At 44.8% G+C, this 21,543-nt stretch overlaps 1 protein-coding gene across 6 annotated transcripts in view; it reads left to right on the forward strand.

Moving 5' to 3' along the window:
- Positions 1 to 21,543, forward strand: part of LOC115478659 (probable cation-transporting ATPase 13A4) — a 123,799-nt gene that overhangs the window by 1,943 nt on the left and 100,313 nt on the right. For all 6 annotated transcript variants that reach the window (XM_030216162.1, XM_030216156.1, XM_030216157.1 and 3 more), the window contains exons 2-3: positions 11,800 to 11,973; positions 13,533 to 13,679. In XM_030216162.1, the coding sequence (XP_030072022.1) occupies positions 11,800 to 11,973; positions 13,533 to 13,679 (321 nt within the window). The remainder of the gene's footprint in view (positions 1 to 11,799; positions 11,974 to 13,532; positions 13,680 to 21,543) is intronic.

Here is a 21,543-nt window from a genome sequence, read left to right on the forward strand (position 1 = left end):
AACCTGACAGCTTACACCCATGTTTTTACTGATTGCAGCTAGGAGTCCAGTCCGGGTTCTTCATCTCCCCCTCTGGCTCCTTGCCTGCAATGCCTTCTGGGACTTGTATTTTAGACTGAAACTGCCTTAACCCAACTATCCTGGAGGTGACTTTATCACACCATGCACACCTTACCTAATTTGCATACTTGCCAGGCCAACAAAAACAAAAGGATTCTCTAAGCAGGAGGTTGGATCTCCATGAATAGGACACCAATTCTCTTCATTTGTAACTACCCAGGGTTTTTTTTTCTTAGTTATGATGTCCTACTCAGTTCAGCCTTCGCAGCCATGGTCGCCACAAACCACTGCTCTCTCCAGAATCCAGCTACCAAACTCATTTCAAATCTTTGTTTCATCTCTAAGATTATAGAAAAGGTAGTACTGATGATACATTGATTCTGCCAATGTCCTTCACCCTCTGCAATCCAGATTTTGCTTGGAATTTAGTACGTAGACAGTTCTAGCCTCATTGCTTAGTGAGGATCCTAGATGGGGTGATTTTGATTCTCATTGTTTTCATCTTTGACTTTAGACATAACGATGGCATTACAGAATTGTTTAGACGAAGTCTCTGCTTGGCTAAAAGATAATCACCTGATTTTGAACTGAGATAAATCTACCATTTGTTGGATTCTCGGTAATAGGGTTGCCCCTCATTAATGCCAGTTCCTTTAGGGAAGCCAGTGGTTCCAGTTGACAGTTTTAAATATTTGGGAGTCTTTATTGACTCACATCTGTGATTTTGACATTCAAATTTTTAGTGTGGTAAAAAAAAATAAGGTTTTATGTCCCGCAAAAGCTGCAGGTTGTTAGGCACATACCACAGGATTCTATATATGGTGCCTTAATTTCCACACAGAAACCAAAGCATATTCTATAGTGCGCATAACTTAATTGATTAACTAACTAATCAGCACTGTTAATTGGATGTTAAGCAATGATCATCACTAATTGGCATTAATTAAGGTTTACACACACAACTCGCTAAGCATATTCTGCAACATGCTGTGCGTAGTTGAAGAGTGGGCGTGGTTATGGGAGTGGAATGGGTGGGTCGCGGGCTTTTCTAGAATCTATGCGCATTGTTATAGAATACACCCGCTCCCTGCCCTAATTTATGCGTCAGGATTTACACCAGGCATAATTGACCTTGACTAAATTTAGTGACTTGGAGCAGCGCTCAGCATGTTCTATAATGTACGCTTAAATTCAAGCGTGCTTTATAGAATTTGTTTTGATTTCCACGTGGAAATCGAGGCGCGATATATAGAATCCAGCCCATATTGAATACATCAAGCCTGCACACTTTGATCCATGAACCTGGTCTCGCACTTAGATTATGGCATTGGGGTTTATATGGGGCTCCCTACATCAGTACTTAAATGTCTGCAAACTGTACAGAATGTTGCCATTAGATTGTTGGAGGAGTGGCCTAGGGGTCCTGGGGAACTGGTCCTGGGGACTTTGGTCCTGGGGAACTGAGGAACTGAGTTCAATTCCCACTTCAGGCACAGGCAGCTCCTTGTGACTCTGGGCAAGTCACTTAACCCTCCATTGCCCCATGTAAGCCGCATTGAGCCTGCCATGAGTGGGAAAGCACGGGGTACAAATGTAACAAAAAAAATATGATCAGGTTACATCATTGTACTTTACAGTTCATTGGTTACTTGTTAGGTTTCGTATTCAATTCAAAATGTTAGTATTAACCCACAAAGCTTTCTGTGGGGTTACCCCTTCTTATTTGATTTCATTAACTATCCGTACACACCAACAAGGACTTTACGATCTACGTTCCAACATAGACTAGGGGCTTCTTTTACTAAAGCTTAGCTTGAGTTATCTGCAGCAGGGCCCGTTTTATTCCTATGGGGCCTGCTGCTGATAACTTGAGCTAAGCTTTAGTAAAAGACCCCCTAGTTGTTCTGGCGTTGACAGAAGCCTTTGGGCCTCAGCATGTGCTAGAACCTTTTTTGGGGTTGCATCCATGCTCTGGAACCAACTTCCTGGTGACCTGCTGGATATTGGATTTGTACCTTGTATCTGTCCTAGCATTTGGGGTGCCAGACTCTATGAAGGTTCAGGGAGACAGTTTAAGGTATCTGTGTGACAATGCAAATTATAACTGTGCAAATCGTGTATTGATGTGTTTGTTGTTATTTTATTGTGTTGTTAAATTGATTATTAGAATGTTCAACTCTTTGTGAGAATGCATAGGTCTATCCCATCATTTTATGGCGTTCCTTTCTCTTATATGTTTTAGATTTGTAAACTGCCATAATCACTTAAGAATTAGAGATCTAGAAAATTGGTAATAAATGGTAAGCAATAAACACGGGCCTGAGTCTGTCCATCAGGTATCACCATTCATTGATAGTTTAGACCTCTTCTTCCATGCTCCTCCTTATCCCCAGGGATTTGGAATGCTGTCTCCATAAAATCTGCAGTCAGATTGGGAGCAATTCCTAGTTAAAGGATCAAACCCAGGTCCTCTGCATTGTAGTACGCATATTTCTCAGTGAAGCAGTCCTATACGTGTATGTGTATTTTTTTTTTTTATTTCAATCCAAAATGGCACTTGATAGTTTAATTCATTTACAGTAGGTAATCACAGGATAATTACAGTAGCTCTGCTTTGAATTTGTATCTTACACTCTTACCCCTGGAGTCTATATAGTGCATTTGGATTTAGGCGGCAAAATTGGCGTGGATTCTATAACTACGCACATAACTTAATTGACTTAGCAAGCCAATTGGCATTGATAACAGCACTTAACAAGCAATAATGAGCACTAATTGACAATTATCAGAATTTAGGTGCAGAAATCGCTAAGCGTATTCTATAAAGAACTGCACCTAAATTGTAAAGCACATAGTTCAAAATAAATGTTTGTGCATAGTTTAAAAGGGGCGAGTTTATGGGTATTTTGTGGGTGTGTCAAAATTTCCGCGCTTAATTAAAGAATACGTGTCAGTGTGCCTACATCTATGCGCATGTATTTACACCAGGTTTTTATTGGTGTAAATGGGCATTTGTAGATTTAGTCGCTACAGTATCAACTAATCATCATCATATTCTATAAACCGTGCCTAAATCTTATAGAATACGCATACATCTGCGTGGATTTTTTAGACGTTATATATAGAATATAGTAACACAGTAGATGATGGCAGAGAAAGACCTGCACAGTCCATCCAGTCTGCCCTACAAGATAAACTCATATGTGCTACTTTATGTGTATACCTGACCTTGATTTGTATCTGCCATTTCAGGGCACAGACCGTAGAAGTCTGCCCAGCACTAGCCCCGCCTCCCAACCACTAGCCCCACCTCCCATCACCGGCTCTGCCACCCAATCTCCGCTAAGCTTCTGAGGATCCATTCCTTCTGAACAGGATTCCTTTATGTTTATCCCACGCATATTTGAATTCCGTTTTCCGTTACCGTTTTCATCTCCATCATCTCCCGCGGGAGGGCATTCCAAGTATCCACCACTCTCTCAGTGAAAAAATACTTCCTGACATTTTTCTTGAGTCTGCCCCCCTTCAATCTCATTTCATGTCCTCTAGTTCTACCACCTTCCCATCTCTGGAAAAGGTTCGTTTGCGGATTAATACCTTTCAAATATTTGAAGGTCTGTATCATATCACCCCTGTTTCTCCTTTCCTCCAGGGTATACATGTTCAGGTCAGCAAGTCTCTCCTCATACGTCTTGTAACACAAATCCCATACCATTCTTGTAGCTTTTCTTTGCACTGCTTCAATTCTTTTTACATCCTTAGCAAGATACGGCCTCCAAAACTAAACACAACACTCCAGGTGGGGCCTCACCAATGACTTATACAGGGACATTAAATCCTCTTTTCTTCTGCTGGTCACACCTCTCTCTATACAGCCTAGCAGCCTTCTAGCTACGGCCACCGCCTTGTCACACTGTTTCGCCACCTTCAGATCCTCAGATACTATCACCCCAAGATCCCTCTCCCTAAGTGCATCACTTTGCATTTCTAAGCATAGAATTTTAATTGCCAAATCTTCTGACCCTTAGTTCATTACTATCAGTAACTTTTCATCAAGTTCAAAAATGTATTTGAAATTCATTTCGACATACACACAGAAGAACAATGCCCTCACAGACTTGAAGATATGCAAGAAACAGACAACGGATGTTATGCTGCTTGTCTTGACAGTGTTTTTTTTGGAAAGTACAGTTTGTACTTTTCCCACCAAGATTAAAACTATTGACGGATTCCTTCTGCATTACATCAATCGGCAGTATTTTCTTGAGATTGCACACGTAACTTCAGAAGACTCCTAAGGCAGGTCAGACAGGCCGAAACACGGCTGTGTCGAGCCTTGTTTTTGGGCAATAAATCTATTAGAATCTTAGTACATAGTAACATAGTAGATGACGGCAGAGAAAGACCTGCACGGTCCATCCAGTCTGCCCAACAAGATAACTCATATGTGCTACTTTTTGAGTATACCTGACCTTGATTAGTATCTCTAAGTATCAAATTAAAGATTGGATTATCATCAATATCTGTTCACGATAAAGCATACAAAGATATCCAATTACTGTGTGTACGTGACGTATTGTGTTGTAATTAAACGAGGAAAAGCCTCAAATGCTAAGGAAAGCTCCCTTGTTAGTCACCCAACTTAAGGGAGCCACCTTTCATTCATCATAGGCTGAAAAACCTCTTAAGGTAGATGTTATAATCTCCAACTTGAACCTGATCAATTTTATGGTATCAGGATGAAGTGAACATTTAGGTGGTAATTGTATGAGGAGCTGCCTGCCTAGTTTTAGGTTCGAAGCATACGTGTAAAAAGTAGTGTTCTCGTCTTATAGAATACTGACTGGCGGAAAAGCACATGCGGTGCTGTGATGGCTTGTACTTTGCCAGTGGGGGTGTGCATGGTTGGGCGCCTACTCTTCTGTATAGACTAGGCTTAAGTTAAAATAGACATCTGGTTCTAGAATTACCCTCCAAATAATTCATTTTTTTAAAACCGTGTTTAAACCTAAATATGAAATTCCTTGTACGCTCATATGCAGGACTTCAAGGTATAATCTTATTAGCTGTTGCTATAGAAACTACATTTCTTGAATTTTCAGAGCAAGCTATTACCATGGCATAAAGCCTTTTCACTTGGAAATGATAAAACAGACAGATGGACATTAAGCATGTTTCAGGTGTGCTGAGATACATAGCTGAGGGCCAGTTCCTTTCCTGAGTGTCTGAGCCTTTGTGTTACACAGCAGCCGCAGTATCGAATCAAATCGCCAGCATTTATATACCGCTAATATCCCCTGGACAGGGTTCAGTGCGGTTTACAAGTGAAGTGTGGAGAGAGGAGAACTGTAAGAAACGGAATATGTAGATCTATCGGGCGAAGAAAGGAACGGGGCCGGTTATTTTGCTTCTTTTCTTTAGGTGTGCGGTAGCCTCTGACCGCATAAGCAGCAAGGCATTTTTGGCCCAGAAATTTTGCTGTAAAACTTCTTGTGAGTCCGATTTAGGAGCCCTTTTACAAAGCTGCACTATAAGGGGCCACGCGCTACGATTAACACGTGGGTTTTCCCACATGCTGAGGCCACTTTTAGCGTGGCTGTAGAATGGCCACATTTCCATTTCTCCCATTAATGACCAGGCACTAATTTCCCGGGGGGGGGGGCTCTTTTACTAAGCCCCGTAGGCGGGTACGTGCATCCTATGCGCGTCAATTTGGAGTTACCGCCAGGCTACCGCGTGGCTCGGGCAGTAATTTAGTTTTTTACGCACGTCCGCTATGCGTGCCAGAAAATCATTTATTTTCCTGCGCACAGCGGGAACCAGGCAGTAACCACCATTCTACACGCGTAGATGATTACCGCGCAGTTAACACGTGAGACCTTACCGCTAAGTCAATGGGTGGTGGTAAGGTCTCAGACCCGAAATGGACACGCTGCAATTTTTATTTTGCTGCACGTCCATTACTGGCAAAACTTTTAAAAAGGCCTGTTCTATAGGCGCACTGAAAAATGGATCTACACGCCCAAAACTTGCACCTACACTAGCGCAGCCCATTTTTCAGTGCACCTTGGTAAAAGGACCCCCCCCCCAATTAGTGCGTGGCCAATAGCTTGTGAACCCTTATGACACCTATTCAGTAGGCAGAAAGGGCTCACGCACTAACCATGCACTAATCAGCTGGTGTGCATCGATGTAGCTGCGCACCGAAAAATAGCCTGCGCTGATGTAGATGCATGTATTGGACGCGTGCAGGTCCATTTTTCAGCGCACCTGCAAAAAAGGCCTTTTTTGCACGAAAATGGATGTGAAGCAAAATAAAAATCAGCGCTCATCCATTTTGAGCCTGAGACCTTACCGCCACCCATTGACTTAGCAGTAAGGTCTCATGCGTTAACTGGGTGCTAATTGTCAGCACGCGTACACTGCCGATTACCGCCCGGTTAGCGCCACGTGGCAGAAAATAGAAATTATTTTCTGCCGCACGTAATAACAGAACGGACAACTGCTCCCCACTCTGCTGCTCCCCAGTATCTCTCCACACTCGCCCTTCCCTACACCCCTTCCCGTGCACTCCGCTCCATGGATAAATCCTTCTTATCTGTTCCCTTCTCCACTACTGCCAACTCCAGACTTCGCGCCTTCTGTCTCGCTGCACCCTACGCCTGGAATAAACTTCCTGAGCCCCTACGTCTTGCCCCATCCTTGGCCACCTTTAAATCTAGACTGAAAGCCCACCTCTTTAACATTGCTTTTGGCTCGTAACCACTTCTAATCACTCGCCTCCACCTACCCTCCTCTCCTCCTTCCTGTACACATTAATTGATTTGATTTGCTTAATTTATTTTTTGTCTATTAGATTGTAAGCTCTTTGAGCAGGGACTGTCTTTTCTTCTATGTTTGTGCAGCGCTGCGTACGCCTTGTAGCGCTATAGAAATGCTAAATAGTAGTAGTAGTAGTAACTTTTCTGGTGACTTTTGCCTTACAGTCGTTTTCAATGTGGAATTGTTTTATTATTATTTGCATGGAAATTAATAAATATTTGTTTATTTTAAACTTGGTTTTAGGTCCAGTTATATTGGATAGCCTGGCTCATATTCCCACCTTTTTGTTTACATTAGACTTTTGCCTTAGAGCCAGACAGAAACAACATCTTTCGTTCCTATTTTCGTCATATAAATGCTGTTTTTTGGGGGATCAAAAGTTCAAGTTTTCCCTGATTTAGCTAGGGACACACAAAAAAGGAGGAGAGAATTCTTGACCTTAAAACCAAGAGTGCTCATCTTAGGTGGTATATTTATGTTAAAAGTTTCTTGTAGGTGTTTAGTGTCTCTAAACTTGATTAATTATGTCTTTTTTGACCCAAAGAAACTTCAGGAATTTATTAATTCTAAAGAAGGAGTAAGTGAGGTTCCACTAGTTAAGATACCCTGTATATTGGCTGCGAGTGTTTGTTTGCTCTTTACCGCTCCATTGATTAAGATGTCTTTTTCTATTTTTCTTTATTTTTCCTAGTATCTGGATCTAATATTTGTGGACAAAGATGATGGAGAAATTTCTGTAGTAGTACATTATTCTTTTTTCCTTTTTTTTTTAGTGCAGATATTGCTAATACATTTATGTTTATTATGTGAATGTAAAAATAAAATTCATAAAAAAAAATTATGTCCCGCAAAAATCCAAATAGTAATTCAGCTCTATGTGGTTTGTTTATTTATTTATTTACACCAAACACATACGATCAATTTGGAGAAACAATCTCAGAGAGACAGAAATAGAGTTAGATAGAAATTTAAGCCTTAAATAAGGTTCACTTGAGGTTCCCAATTCAAATCTCATCTCACAGGAGGGATTTCCTGAAACTTTAACAGCTTTCGAAATTTTATAAAGCAGGAAACCCAGTGAATAACACTTAGGGGCCTTTTTCCTAAGCCGCATAAGCGTCTACGCACGCCCAACGTCCGGCAAAATGGAGTGACCACCCAGCTAGCGCGTGGCTCTTGCCGTAATTTCATTTTTGGCATGTGTCCGATACGCGCGGCTGAAAAATAACTTTTATGTTCGGACACGCGCCAAGTGACATTTGGCGTGTGTAGGTCATTACTGCCCGGTTACTGTGTGAGACTTTACCGCTAGGTCAATGGATGGCGGTAAGGTCGCAGACCCAAAATGGATGCGTGGAAATTTTGATTTTGCCGCAGGTCCATTTTCCGCAAAAATTTTAAAAAGGCCTTTATTACAGGCGTGCTGAAAAATGGATCTGCGCGTACCCTAAACCCACGCCTAAACTACCGCAAGCCATTTTTCATTGCACCTTAGTAACAGGACCCCTTAGGGGCCTGTTTACTAAGCTGTGCTAAGGGTGTGTTAGCGTTTTTAGTGCATGCTAAACACTAAAGACGCCCATAGGAATATATGGGTGTCTCTAGCGTTTAGCACACGCTAAAAACATTAGCACGCCTTAGTAAACAGGGCCCTTAGTAAAAGGGCCCCTTAAAGTAGCAGCAGTGGTGTTCCTTGGTCACCCTCCCTCCCCCCCCCCCCCCCCCCCGGGTGCATTATTCTAATCTGCTGGGGTGCAAGGAGCAGCCGTGCGGTTGTCGGCTCCGCCAGTTCCTTGCTCCCTCTGCCCCGGAACAGGAAGAGGGAACTGCTCCCTGTACCCCTCCTGCAGCATGCACCCTGGGCGGACCGCCCCCACCATCCCACCCTCGGTACGCCACTGAGTAGCAGTGCTAGGGAAAATAAACTTCTTAACTCAGTGGCAATTCAAACCTCAAAAAACCAGTAAAATCCTTTTTTCATTCCAGTGAGGAAATTTTTTTTAATCTTTGATTTTTATTTAGGGCTCCTTTTACTAAGCTGCAGTAAACGCTAGCATGTGATTACCGCAGCTTAAAAGGGCTTACTGCGGGACGTGTTGAGGCGTCCCATGGTAAGTTACGAACGTGTGCAGGCAAACCACACGCTAAAATATTTTTAAAACATGTCTGGTGGGTGTTTACTAATCGGTTAGTGTATCTACATTGCCACGCGCTGATTAGCACGGGATTAGCGCATGAGCCCCTACAGGTGGTGGAAAGGGCTCGTGCTAATTTTTGGTATGGGCCCTGTGCTAATGGCATCATTAGAGCGTGCCATTAATTTGGAAAATAGAAATTCTGCCATTTTCCAGCAGCGGAAAGCGCACAGGAAAGACCCCCATAAGATTGCCCTGAGGTCACTTTCTACTACAGCATTGGAAAAGGACTTTTTAGCCAGGGCTGGTCTTAGCAATAGTGGGGCCCAGTGCAAACCAGTTCAGTGGGGCCACCCTGCTGCCTGCCCGCCACCGTAAACCATAATTTATCAGAGTTTAAAAGGAGGTTTAAAGCTCTCGGAACCCCACCTTACCACATACCTTGATGTGCATCCACCATGTTTCAGTAGAGAGCAGCAGACAGTAGCAGCAATTTTCATATCCTTTCAGCTGCCGAGCCCAGAGTCTCCTCGCTGCTGCATTCTACCCCTGAGGAAGCAGGAAATGACATCAAAAGGGGGTGGGACGTAGCAGCGAAGAGGCTCTGGATGCATATTAAAGTGCGGAGCAGGGATGTGTTCCGAGACAGAAGGACAGACATGCCAGAGATGTGGGGCCCCTAGGAGCGCAGGGCCCTGTGCGACCGCACCTGTCGCCCCTGCCTAAGACTGGCCCTGCTCTCCCACTGAATGGGAGAGTTAGTAATTATTTTCCCATAAATCTGAGAACCTCTTGGGCCAGATTTATGGGAAAATAATTACTAACTCTCCCATTCAGTGGGTAATAGTCTGAGGGCCCTGTTTACAAAGACGGGCTAGCGTTTTTAATGTGTGCTAAAAATTAGCCCCCGTGTTGATGCCAATACTATTCATATGGGCGTCTACATGGTTAGCGCATGCTAAGAACGCTAACTCAAGCATTACACTTATACAGAAAAAGATAAATATCAAGAAAAAAAATCATAATTCAGGAAGAAAAAAAACCCCAATCTAATGTATAAATCTCTACCTGTGTCTACAATAGGAGGTGGAAGCATCGGCTAAAGAAGAATAACAAAATAAGGGGTATGTTTACTAAGGCACGTACACCATTTACTCACGTTAAAAACAGTAATGCGCCCGCTTAGTAAACATAGCCCTAAATGTTTTCCTTCGTAGGAGGATGTGACAAACCCTTTGTTTTAATTGAGTCCTAGTATATTACGTAGTTAAAGGACCTGGTTACCAAGCTGCGTTGTAGGCACATTAGCATCTTTAACATGCGTTAACCATGTATGCGCGCTAACTGTGTAAGCGCCTAGAACAGTGATGGCGAACCTTTCAGAGACTGAGTGCCCAAACAGCAACCCAAAATCTAATTATTTATCGCAAAGTGCCAACAGGGCAATTTAACCTGAATAACAGAACTTTAAAAGCATTTGGCATGCTTTTGAATAATTAATGTGATTTTTGCTGTTGCATTAATGCTGATAACTTGTCTAACCTTGGCTCATACTTTGTAAATTTCAGAGCATTCCCCTCTCCCCCTCGTCCCCCTCCCCCTCATCCCCCGCATCCCCCTCCTCCACCCCCTCCCTCATCCCCCCTCCACCTCCCTCCCAGTTCCAGGCTCCCCTCCCTCCCTCCCCTCTCTATCTCCTTACCCTTCCCCTCCTTCCAAGTTCCTCTGAGTTCCAGGGTCCCCCGAGTTCCTCCGAGTTCCAGGGTTCCCCTCCCTCCCTCCTTCCGAGTTCCAGGATCCCCCCACCCCCTCCCTCCGAGTTCCTCCGTTCCAGGGTCCCCCCCTCCCTCCCTCCGACTTCCTCCGAGTTCCAGGGTCCCCTCCCTCGCTCCGAGTTCCTCTGAGTTCCAGGGTCCCCCCAGGGTCCCCCTCTCTCCCTCCCAGTTCCAGGGTCGTCGTCCCTCCCTTCCAGTTCCAGGCCCCTTCCCTTCAAATTTTAAAAATCATCTTGACTTACCTTGTCGGGGTTACAGCGGCCGGCAGCAGCGGTAAGAGGCGTGCAGGCTCGGCCCTTCTCTCTCTCTCAGCTCTGGTCCCGCTTTCATTTCCTGTTTCCGCAAGGGCAGGACCAGAGCTGAGAGAGAGAAGGGCCGAGCCTGCATGCCTCTTACCGCTGCTGCTGGCCGCCGTAACCCCGACGAGGTAAGTCAAGATGATTTTTAAAATTCGAAGGGAGGGGGCCTGGAACTGGAAGGGAGGGAGGAAGGGAGGGACAATGACCCTGGAACTGGGAGGGAGGGGGGACCTGGAACTGGGAGGAAGGGCCCTGAAACTGGGAGGGACAGATAGACGACGACACTAGAACACGGAGGGAGGGAGGGAACGAACTTCCAGTGGGTGAATATTGGGGGTGCTCGAGCACCCACAGTACCCACAAAGTCAGCGCCTATGAGCGGCAGTACAATTCTGGCGAAGGCACGCGTGCCAACAGAGAGGGCTCTGCGTGCCATAAGTTTGCCATCACTAGCCTAGAATATCCCTATAGACGCCTACACGTTTAATGAGCGCGCTAATTGTAGACACGTTAAAAATGCTAACGCGCCTTAGTAAACAGGGACCTAAGTGTCACAAAGTGAGTCGAGTAGATTTGAGTATGGAATCCAGATTCCAAGACCACTTCTAACTGAAGAGCTCACCATCTTCACCGCTAGTGCAACCCCCCCCCCTCCCCCTCACGAAAGGCTAAGTAGTTTGTTTTTAATATATTTTTCATTTTCAACAGGAAATATTTGGCTACAGAACTGACAACTGCCGACGAGCCCTGTGCATTCTTGGGTACATATGTTCCCTTGGATTCCTCTTGCTTGTCTTTTACTGGAGACCGGACTGGAACGTGCGGGCTAACTGTGTCCCTTGCTCTTTGGAGGAAGCAGATGTTGTGCTCCTTATTACGACAGTAGGTATATGCTATTATTATTAGCGTTGCTAAGGTTTAGGCAGCTATGTCATTCAGTATGGCAGAAGAAGAAACATGTAGTCTCAAGGTTTGTGTCCTGCAGATCTAAATCTGAGCAGGCTGTAGTTGTGCCTCCAAGCGGAGAACTCAAACACCCCACGGTAAAAACAGAAAAATGCAAAGAGTGGGAGAGTGACCAAGGATGCCAGAAACTGGAGGATGTTCGTTAATGAAGAATTTTATTAAAAGTTTTGAAGACTCGACACAACGTCGTGTTTCGGCCGTCAGGCCGGCATCAGGAGTCTGCCGTGCAGAATGCTGCAGAGCAATAATGATGGAGGTCCTTTGAAGATCTCACAGCAATCTCTTATGCAGAGTATTACTGGATGACATAAAGGATAATTCTTCAAAAGGAACGTAGGTAGTCCTTTCTGTGGGGCAGGAGAGGGGGGTCCCGCTGAAAACTTGTCCACAGGAAATTAATTCCCCCTGCTGAAGAGTCTCTTCCGATTTGTTTTTATAGTTACGCATGTGTTTGCTGATCGGTTGGCTGTTCTTTTGTTCTTTCTGTGGATTAACTTGCATACATAAAGGAATTATTCAAGCCTATCAGCTTCTTTTCAGAGAAAGTTGATTGTGACCCCTGAGGCAGGCGCTTTGGCACCAAAACACGGACCGTGTCGGGTCCTTGATATGAATATTCTGAATAAACTGGTTTTTGATATCATCTCCCTATTGGTTTGCGCATTTGTCAGCCTCTACTTTTGCTGTTTTACCATGAATGCATGCTCCTTAACGCAATACCATTTGTAATTCTGTTACCCGGAAATGGCAACCGCCATGATGGCAAATGTAAGCCACATCGAGCCTGCAAAATGGTGGGAAAATGTGGGATACAAATGCTACAAATAAATAAATAAAAATGTCATAAGTAGCCGCAACGATATGTGGAGAGTCGCTTGGCGTTATTCTATATACCGCGTGGAAATTTACGCCTATTCTATAAAATGTAGGCGTACTTTTCAGAATATTCATAGGCGTATTTATTTTTCAAATGGAATTTCCAGGCGCCGTATATAGAATCTAGCCCTAAGTGGTTAATGCACTTTATTAACAGGGCTTCTCTTAATTAATAAATATTGGCCGCCCACTTTTCATTGCTACCTTAAACTTACACCGCTGCAAATCCAAGCAGTACATATTGATAGGCCTCATGTATACAAATTCATTCTGATTCTACAGCGAGCAAAGCCTCTGTGGAAAGGGCTGCAGTGTATATTCCTTCGTTATGTAGTGTAATTATCTTAAGAAGCTGCTCATTTGACTCCAGAATGCTGAATCGCCATGGTTAGGGTGTTGCTTTGCAAAGTGTGATTAGCTACTGAACTGTGAGCTTTTTACATTGTACAGAAGAACGCACAGTCTGAGCAGCGAAGCGAACACCACAGTACAAAGTGAACTTCGGATTAACCATGTAGTGGCTCTGATTATTATTGTGACTTCTTCATTTCCCAGGCTTTACATTTTTGCTTTACTATTGCTCCACCTTTTACTTGTAGGATGAATTTCATCAGTGCTCTAGAAAGAAGGTGAAGTGGATCTTCTTAGCTGCATTGAAAAATTCATTTCCTGACCGGTCTGATCAGTTAATTATCAGTGGCGAGGACTCCATCATCAACAAAGCAATTCTGAGGCCTGAGCTCAAAGTAAGTGATTTGTTGAGAGCCTGCTCTGCTTTTTCCTAAAATACACAGGCACAGCTGGGAGCTGCAGAGCCTTCATGCATGCCAGAGGATTCATCTGAGTTCTTCAGATGAAAGGAGGGCTTGTTTCAGGACTCTTCAGGCTTTCGATCTTTAGTGTACCTGTTGCACAGACCACACAACCATATGGGGTGGCTGTGTGTGGTGCAAATGTTTACTGAGATACTTGTGACATGGCGATAATCTCACAAAAAAAAAATAGACCATTGTATGTTTCTTTTTGATTTTATATTGTGCATAGATGATTGCTATGGTGGATTTGTGGATAATGAGGCTAGGTTTTAGGCATTGGTACTTGTTGGATGAGAGTGTTATGTTGGTGTTATTATCAGGGGCGTAGCCAGACCTCGACGGGAGGGGGGGCCAGAGCCCAAGGTGGGGGGGCACATTTTGGCCCACCTCCCTGCTGCCACCCTCCCGCCGCCACTTCTCCCTCCCCCCCACTGCTGCCGCTCCCCCCCCCCCCCCCCACCGCCGCTGGAAGGTACCTTGGCTGGCGGGGGTCCCCAACCCCTGCCAGCTAAAGCGTTTGTCCCGCGCTGGTCTTACATTGCCTGGTGCCCTGTCCTGTTTTCAGCACTATGCATGCTCGTTTTAATGAATGAGCATGCGTAAGAAAACCGGGAGTCCCGGAGCCAATTTGGGGGGGGGGGACCAGGCCCCCCTTGCCCCCCATAGCTACGCCACTGGTTATTATTGATTAGGCGATGGCCAAGGGAAGGAATAAAGACAACCAAGGAGTCCAAATACATCCAATGCAAGGTTTATTGTCAAACATCAATATCCATCCGGCATACAAATAATCCAACATGGCCGTGTTTCGGCATGTGTCAACAGGGGTCTTCTATATCCCAAATGCACATATAGAATCAGGAATGAATCTTAGAACACTTTTAAGTTTTCTCCCACCAAGAAGTACTGCCGCTTTCGCTGAAAAGAATAATGTTCTTCAGAAGCAAAATGTTGCACATGCTCACTTCTGAGCACTAGGGATATTTCAATTTATTTATTTTATTTTTGTTACATTTGTACCCTGCGCTTTCCCACTCATGGCAGGCTCAATGCTGCTTACACGGGGCAATGGAGGGTTAAGTGACTTGCCCAGAGTCACAAGGAGCTGCCTGTGCCTGCAGTGGAAATCGAACCCAGTTCCCCAGGGCCAAAGTCCACCACCCTAACCACTAGGCCACTCCTCCACTGTTGCTACTATTTGAGATTCTACATGGAATGTTGCTATTCCACTAGCAACATTCCATGTAGAAGTCGGCTCTTGCAGATCACCAATGTGGCCGCACAGGCTTCTGCTTCTGTGAGTCTGACGTCCTGCACGTACGTGCAGGACATCAGGCTCACAGAAACAGAAGACTGCGCAGCCTTCTACATGGAATGTTGCTAGTGGAATAGCAACATTCCATGTAGAATCTCCAGTAGCAACATTCCATGTAGAATCTCCAATAGTAGCAACATACCATGTAGAATCTCCAATAGTATCTATTTTATTTTTGTTACATTTGTACCCTGCACTTTCCCACTCATAGCAGGCTCAATGCGGCTTACATGGGGCAATGGAGGGTTAAGTGACTTGCCCAGAGTCACAAGGAGCTGCCTGTGCCTGAATTGGGAATCGAACTCAGTTCCTCAGGACCAAAGCCCACCACCCTAACCACTAGGCCACTCCTCCACTCCAGAAGGGGGAAAACAAATAAAACATTCATTTTAAAGTAACATAATAAAGTTGACATAGGATTAATCATGAGAGATTTTGGAAAGCCTTAAAAACTTGTCAGTTTCCCGGCAAGGCTGATGGAGACTAAGGAGGAATTAGATTATGCTAAAGGGGAGGGATGGGGAACGAGGAACTGAAGAATTGTTAAGCATGTTTGGATTTTAATTTTTGGAGTATATGTCATATCGGGTGTGGGGAGGCGGAAGGTGGTTGTAGGGAGGGAAAAGTTGTTTCTTGTTTGCACACTGCTTTGCTTGTTTTTTATTAATTATAAGCAGTATCCCAGTTCTTCTCGTCTTTGGTTACAAACTCCTCAGCATTTGCTTGAGAGTCATATAAAGTGTTCCACCAGATCATCTGTCTGTGGATGATAAACTGATGTCTCCAAGGTTTTTATATTGAGCAGGGCACACACTTGCTTCATGACTCTAGACATAAAAGTGGTGCCTTGGTCAGTCAGTATTTTAGTAGGAATCTCCGTGCAGGAGAAGACTTCCCACCGAGCATTAGCCACGGTGATAATTTTCATATTATAATGGCCTCTGGGTAGTGGGTGGCATAATCCAAAATAACCAGGATATACTTGTTGCCACGGGTGATGCGTTCAAGTAGTCCCATGAAGTCCATAGCCACTCTGTCAAAGGGCGTGTTGGCAATGGGCATGGGCACGAGAGAGGCGGGTAAAACCCTTGCAGGACTACTGAGCTGGCAGGTTGGGCAGGACTGGCAAAAGAATGCTACTTGCTTGAATATGCCCAGCCAGAAAATTCAGGCCAAAATCCATTCCAGAGTTTTCTCCTTCTCCAAGTGACCTCCTAACAGGTGACTGTGGGCTAATTGCCTGACCTGCCTACGGTAGGGTTGAGGGACTAACAGTTGCTCTTCCTCTTCCCCCTCCAGAATTTCCTTGGCCACCCTATTCAACAAGTCATTCTTAATTATGAAATATGGAAATGTTACCTTAGAGGGGTCCTGGTTGCCCACGGAATTCCCATCTACAGTTTCAATCCTGTCTCATGCTGCTCTAAGAGATTTATCCTCTGACTGGGCACTTTTGAAGTTCCCTCTGGTTCCCTCGCTACCCACTCGGGTAGACTATCTAAACAATCTGGGGTGTCCGGACTGCCATCTTCCCCCGACTTGGATCTCTACCCACTGCAGCTCCTAAATTCAGAGAGCAACGCATTTTCTCCAAGCACCGCTGACAATGGGGTTTAGGCAGTTTCGGGCTCTCGGTATACAAGTCGGGTTCCTCTAGCAGGAAGATCTCAGAGAAGGACTCCCTCTCCTTCTATGGGTTAGCAATCAGCAGGGCCCAGATGGCTCCAAAGTTTGGAAAATCCCCACCTAAAACTATTGTGTAGGGTAGTCATGGCAAGACTGCAACGTCTAGTTACGCTTGCCCTATGAGTGTTTTAAAGAATATTTGAGCTGTAGGATACTGCCTCTGGTCACCATGTGCGCATGCCAATGTCACAGTCCACTCATAGTTCAATTGCAGTCAGGTGAGTATTTCTCTCTGAATGAGGGTCTTGACATGGCCAGAGTCCACTAGTGCCTGGTATGGGTGTCCTTCCAACTCGATTTATAACACACAATTTCTGCTCTCGGGATGAAAAGCCTCCACAGCATTGCAACAGTGTGTGGCCACTATATTCACATCCATGGCTTCTTCATCTAGATCCTGGCAGTCCCTGGCTATATGACCTCTTCCCCCACACCTGAAATAGGTGGGGGAGTAAGGATCCTGCAACTGGGTTAGTGATGTGCATTTTGTTCATGAGGACGAGGGCTTCCTTTGCTCTGACCCTTTGGGCTGGGAGGTGGTTTCTGGTCCTTATGGGCTGTCAGATTGAGTCTTTTCTCTTTTCATCCCAGGATTCCCAGCTTGCTTCTTCTCCTTGTAGAGTTCAGACTCTGCTTGTGCTTGGTAGAAGGCTTCAACCTCTTCTAAAGCACTCTCTGGAGTTAATTTAGGGTGCCACCTCACCCACTGTTTCATAGACGGAAGTAGCCCCTCAAGGAACCTCTCCAGGAGGATGACTCTTGCTATCTTTGGGCCCGTCTTGCCTTCCAGTTGCAGCCATATCCAGACCACTTCCTTGAGTTGGTAGAAAAAACTCCAGGGGTTCTCTTTAACTTGCAGAGACCCCTTCTGAAATCATTGCCAATTGGCCTCTTGGGTACAGTCTGCCCTCTTCAGAACGGCGGCCTTTACTTCCGCCTAGGCGGCCATCCCTCCGGAATTGACATCTTGAAATGTAGTTTGGCTGTTACAGTCAGTAAATCCCCCAAATAAGCTGTCCATGACGCTTCTGGCCAACCAGCCAGACGGGCGGTTCTTTAAAAATTGATCGGGAAATAGTCCAGGTCGTCTTCCGGTACCATCTTTGGTAACACCGGGACCGGAGTGTGTAACCTGGAAGTCGGCAATCACTTGGGTCAGAGAGTTCTGCTGGGCTTCTAGGAATCTCTGGGAAAGCATGTCTATGAACACACCTTTTGAATGCAAGCTGGCAATACGGTTTCTCACCACAGAAAAATATCATCCTTTCTCATGTCTTTGGCTTCTGCCCTGAGGATCCTCTTGACATGGATTAAAGAAGAAATATCTGTTGCTTTCTATCTTGGGTACAGAAAGTAAAACACCCACAGCCTGGAGCTTGGGCTTTGCCATGATAAAATCCTACTTCCCTTCAAGAAATCACTGTGCAATTTCAATTGGAACAAGGAGTGTGGAGAAAACTCCCTATCACTAGGAATCTATATCAGACTCCATCTCAGAGTTTCTCATGCTGCTCTAAGCTCTATTTCTCCCCCTCCCCCATCTCAGGCACTTCATCCTTGAAGCCTGGGCATCTTTCTGGAGGAAAGCCAGAATGAAACGAACAAAGAACCTTCTAGACTCCTTCACTAAATGAAGTCTCCCAAAATTAAGACACCTCCGAAAGTGAATATTGGATAGCTAGCATACCTCCTGTCTGCCATTGGTGCTGTAAGAGCCATTGTATAAATTAGGTGCTTACACGTACACACCTACCTCCAAATTCTATAAATGGTGCATGTGCAGTTTAATTGAGTGACAAGCCAATTAGCGCCAATAGTTGGGTGCTAAGAATCAATGGTCAGCGCTAATTAGCAACAATTAGAATTTACGCAGCTTCTTGCTAGGCACTGCTCTATAAAGATGCACATGTAAATTTGTTAGCACACAGCCAAAAGGGCCATGGCCATGGGAAGGGCGTGGGCGTGTCAGGGACGTTCACTTAAGATGTGCAGAGTATTAGAGAATTGGGTGCATCTGTGCTTAATTTAGATGCAGGGACTGTCCTTCCATGTTAAATTGTACAGCGCTGCGTAACCCTAGTAGCGCTTTAGAAATGTTAAGTAGTAGTAGTAGATTTATATCAGGTTTCAGTTTTTGCGCAGATCCCGGCGCTATGTGCTAGTCTATAAATGTCACGCAACTCAGAGCGCCATTTATAAAATAATGCTCAGTGCTCATTTTCTTCAGTTCCCAAATTTGGCACCGTTTATTGAGGGTCCCTTGGTACCTACGTGCGCACAGTGCGTGTCAATCTGGAACTACCGCCCAGCTATTGCATGGTCCAGGCGGTAATTCCAATTTTTACACGAGTCTGAAAACATTTTTTTTTATTTTCGAACGCACGGCGCTAACTGGGTGGTAATCAGCAGTGTGCATGCATTTGACGATTACCACTCGGTTAACGTGTGAGACCTTACCGCTAAGTGAATGGGTGGCAGGAAGGTCTCAGACCCAAAATGGATGCTCGCCAATTTTTATTTTGCCATACGTCCATTTTCAGCCCCCCCCCAAAAGGCATTTTTTTACAGGCGTGCTGAAAAGTGGATCTGCACGCGTCTCAAACACGCGCCAACACTAGTTTGGGCCATTTTTCAGAGCACCTTTGTAAGAGGACCCCTGAATCTAGTCCCATTTGCATTCTTAAAGGTTTTGCATACTAGCCTTGCTGCACCCTGCCCTGGACCTGATCGTTCCATCCATACTGTTGCTCCCCGCCCTCCGGGTGCAGCGCCCCCCCCTGTGAGAGCAACCTCCCCCCCCCGGCGAAAGGACACCCCCCCACCCCGGCAAAAGAACACCCCCCACCCCGGGTGCACGCCGCTGGGGGGGTGCCGCGTGCCAGTCAGCTTTGTTCGTTTCCATGCTCCCTCTGCCCCGGAACAGGAAGTAACCTGTTCCGGGGCAGAGGGAGCATGGAAATGAACACGCGGCACCTCCCCAGCGGCGTGCACCCGGGGCGGACCGCCCCCCCCCCCCCCTTGGTACGCCACTGGCTCAAGCTAGGTCCTGATGCTGTATAGATGATTACGCTCCCTTAGGCTGAACAAGGGGTATCTAAATATTTACTCCAATACTTAAAACAAAACCCTGTGCTTAGTTTTCCAATCAATAGTACATGTCAGTTGTGAAATGTGTTTAAGGTAAACAAGTTTGGCTGGGAAGAAATTAAAAATTCTTGAGCATTGTGATGTAATCAGTACAGGCTGGGCTTTTCCTCTAGGGCTGTTCAGAAATGTGTGATTTCCTTATCTAATGCAACACCTTATTGTGTCATTCCAAAAGGGTGTAGATTATGTTTTTTAGGTTATATACACAATTCTTTCATTTCCAAAATATTTAAAGTAAAATTCTGTTGATTATGTGCACCAACTACCGCATAGTGATTTTTTTGTGCAATTATACAGTATAACATCTAGATTTGATATGCTAGCAAAGTTGTACCTTATAAATATTCCTGGGCACTCCAGTACAGCTAATAATACCTTGATATCAAATATAAAAATTTCGGTGCAATATAGGCTTGCCAGAAGGCTCCATGTCATAAAATGGGTCTGGATTGTTTATCTTATTGGACACTTGGACTAAAAAACCCCCAAAAAGTATTTTATGCTTTATGGAGCAAAGTTATCAAAGAGAGCTAACATTAAGATCGGTTATTTTACCACTATCTCCTGCTATTTTAGCACAGGTCCCACTTGTGTAATAAGACCTACTATAGTAATGCTGTTTTACGTTTAAACCGAGTTATTAGTAACTACTGTAGGTCTCATTGCATAAATAAGGCCTGTGCTAAAATAGCATGAGATAGTGGTAAAATAACCCATCTTAATGGCAGCTCGATAATTTCCCCCTTAATTAAAGAAAAAAGAAAAGTTTCTAGCAATCAAAATCATTGCTCTATGTAATAAAAATGAGCCAAGTCTAGGACAGTCAATCCATTGTGACATCACTGACGAGGTTGGCTCTTAGGCATTAGTGGAATGAGCCATTATGACATCACAATATCAGCTCTGGTTACCTGAGACTGAAACTCTTCACACTAAGGGGGAAAGTAAGCCAAGTGTAGGACAATCAAGCCATTGTGACATCACTGATGAAGCTGGCTCTTAGGCATTGGTGGAATGAGGCATTATGACATCACAATATCAGTTCTGGGTACCAGACATTGAAACTCTTCACACGAAGCAGGGATGTTATCAACGCTACCGTTAAGAAGTGCTATTTTACCACTAACTCTTGCTATTTTACCCCAGGTCCAATTTTATGCAATGAGATCTATTTACTAATAACTGGGGTTAACAAATAAAATAACACATCTTAAATCGAAAGCCCTGCTGCTAATAAAACGCACCTCCAACATTCTGAAGCTGACTGCATGGCTGATGCATTCCTGCTCTCTGTATCCATCTCCTGAATTGACATCACGTACTTCCGGGTTCGTCACAAGCAGAAGTGACCAACCACACGAGGTTTCTCGGCTTCAGAATGTTGGAGGTGCATTCTATTAAATAGGATTGGTCAGTTCCTTGAAGCACAGCCAGAGCTCAGCGCCCTGCACAGTAACGCTCAGACACCAGAAAGAGAGAGGGAGGGGGGGCCTGACACCAGAGAGGGGGGGAGGTATCTCTGTCACTCACACACTCTCTCTCACAGTCAATGTCTTTCTCTCTCTCACTCTCACACACTGTCTCTCACACACTCTATGTCTCACACTGTATCACATTCACTCTCTATGTGTCACACAGTCACTCACA

Source organism: Microcaecilia unicolor, chromosome 10, assembly GCF_901765095.1.
Source record: "Microcaecilia unicolor chromosome 10, aMicUni1.1, whole genome shotgun sequence".
Taxonomy (NCBI): Eukaryota; Metazoa; Chordata; class Amphibia; order Gymnophiona; family Siphonopidae; genus Microcaecilia; species Microcaecilia unicolor.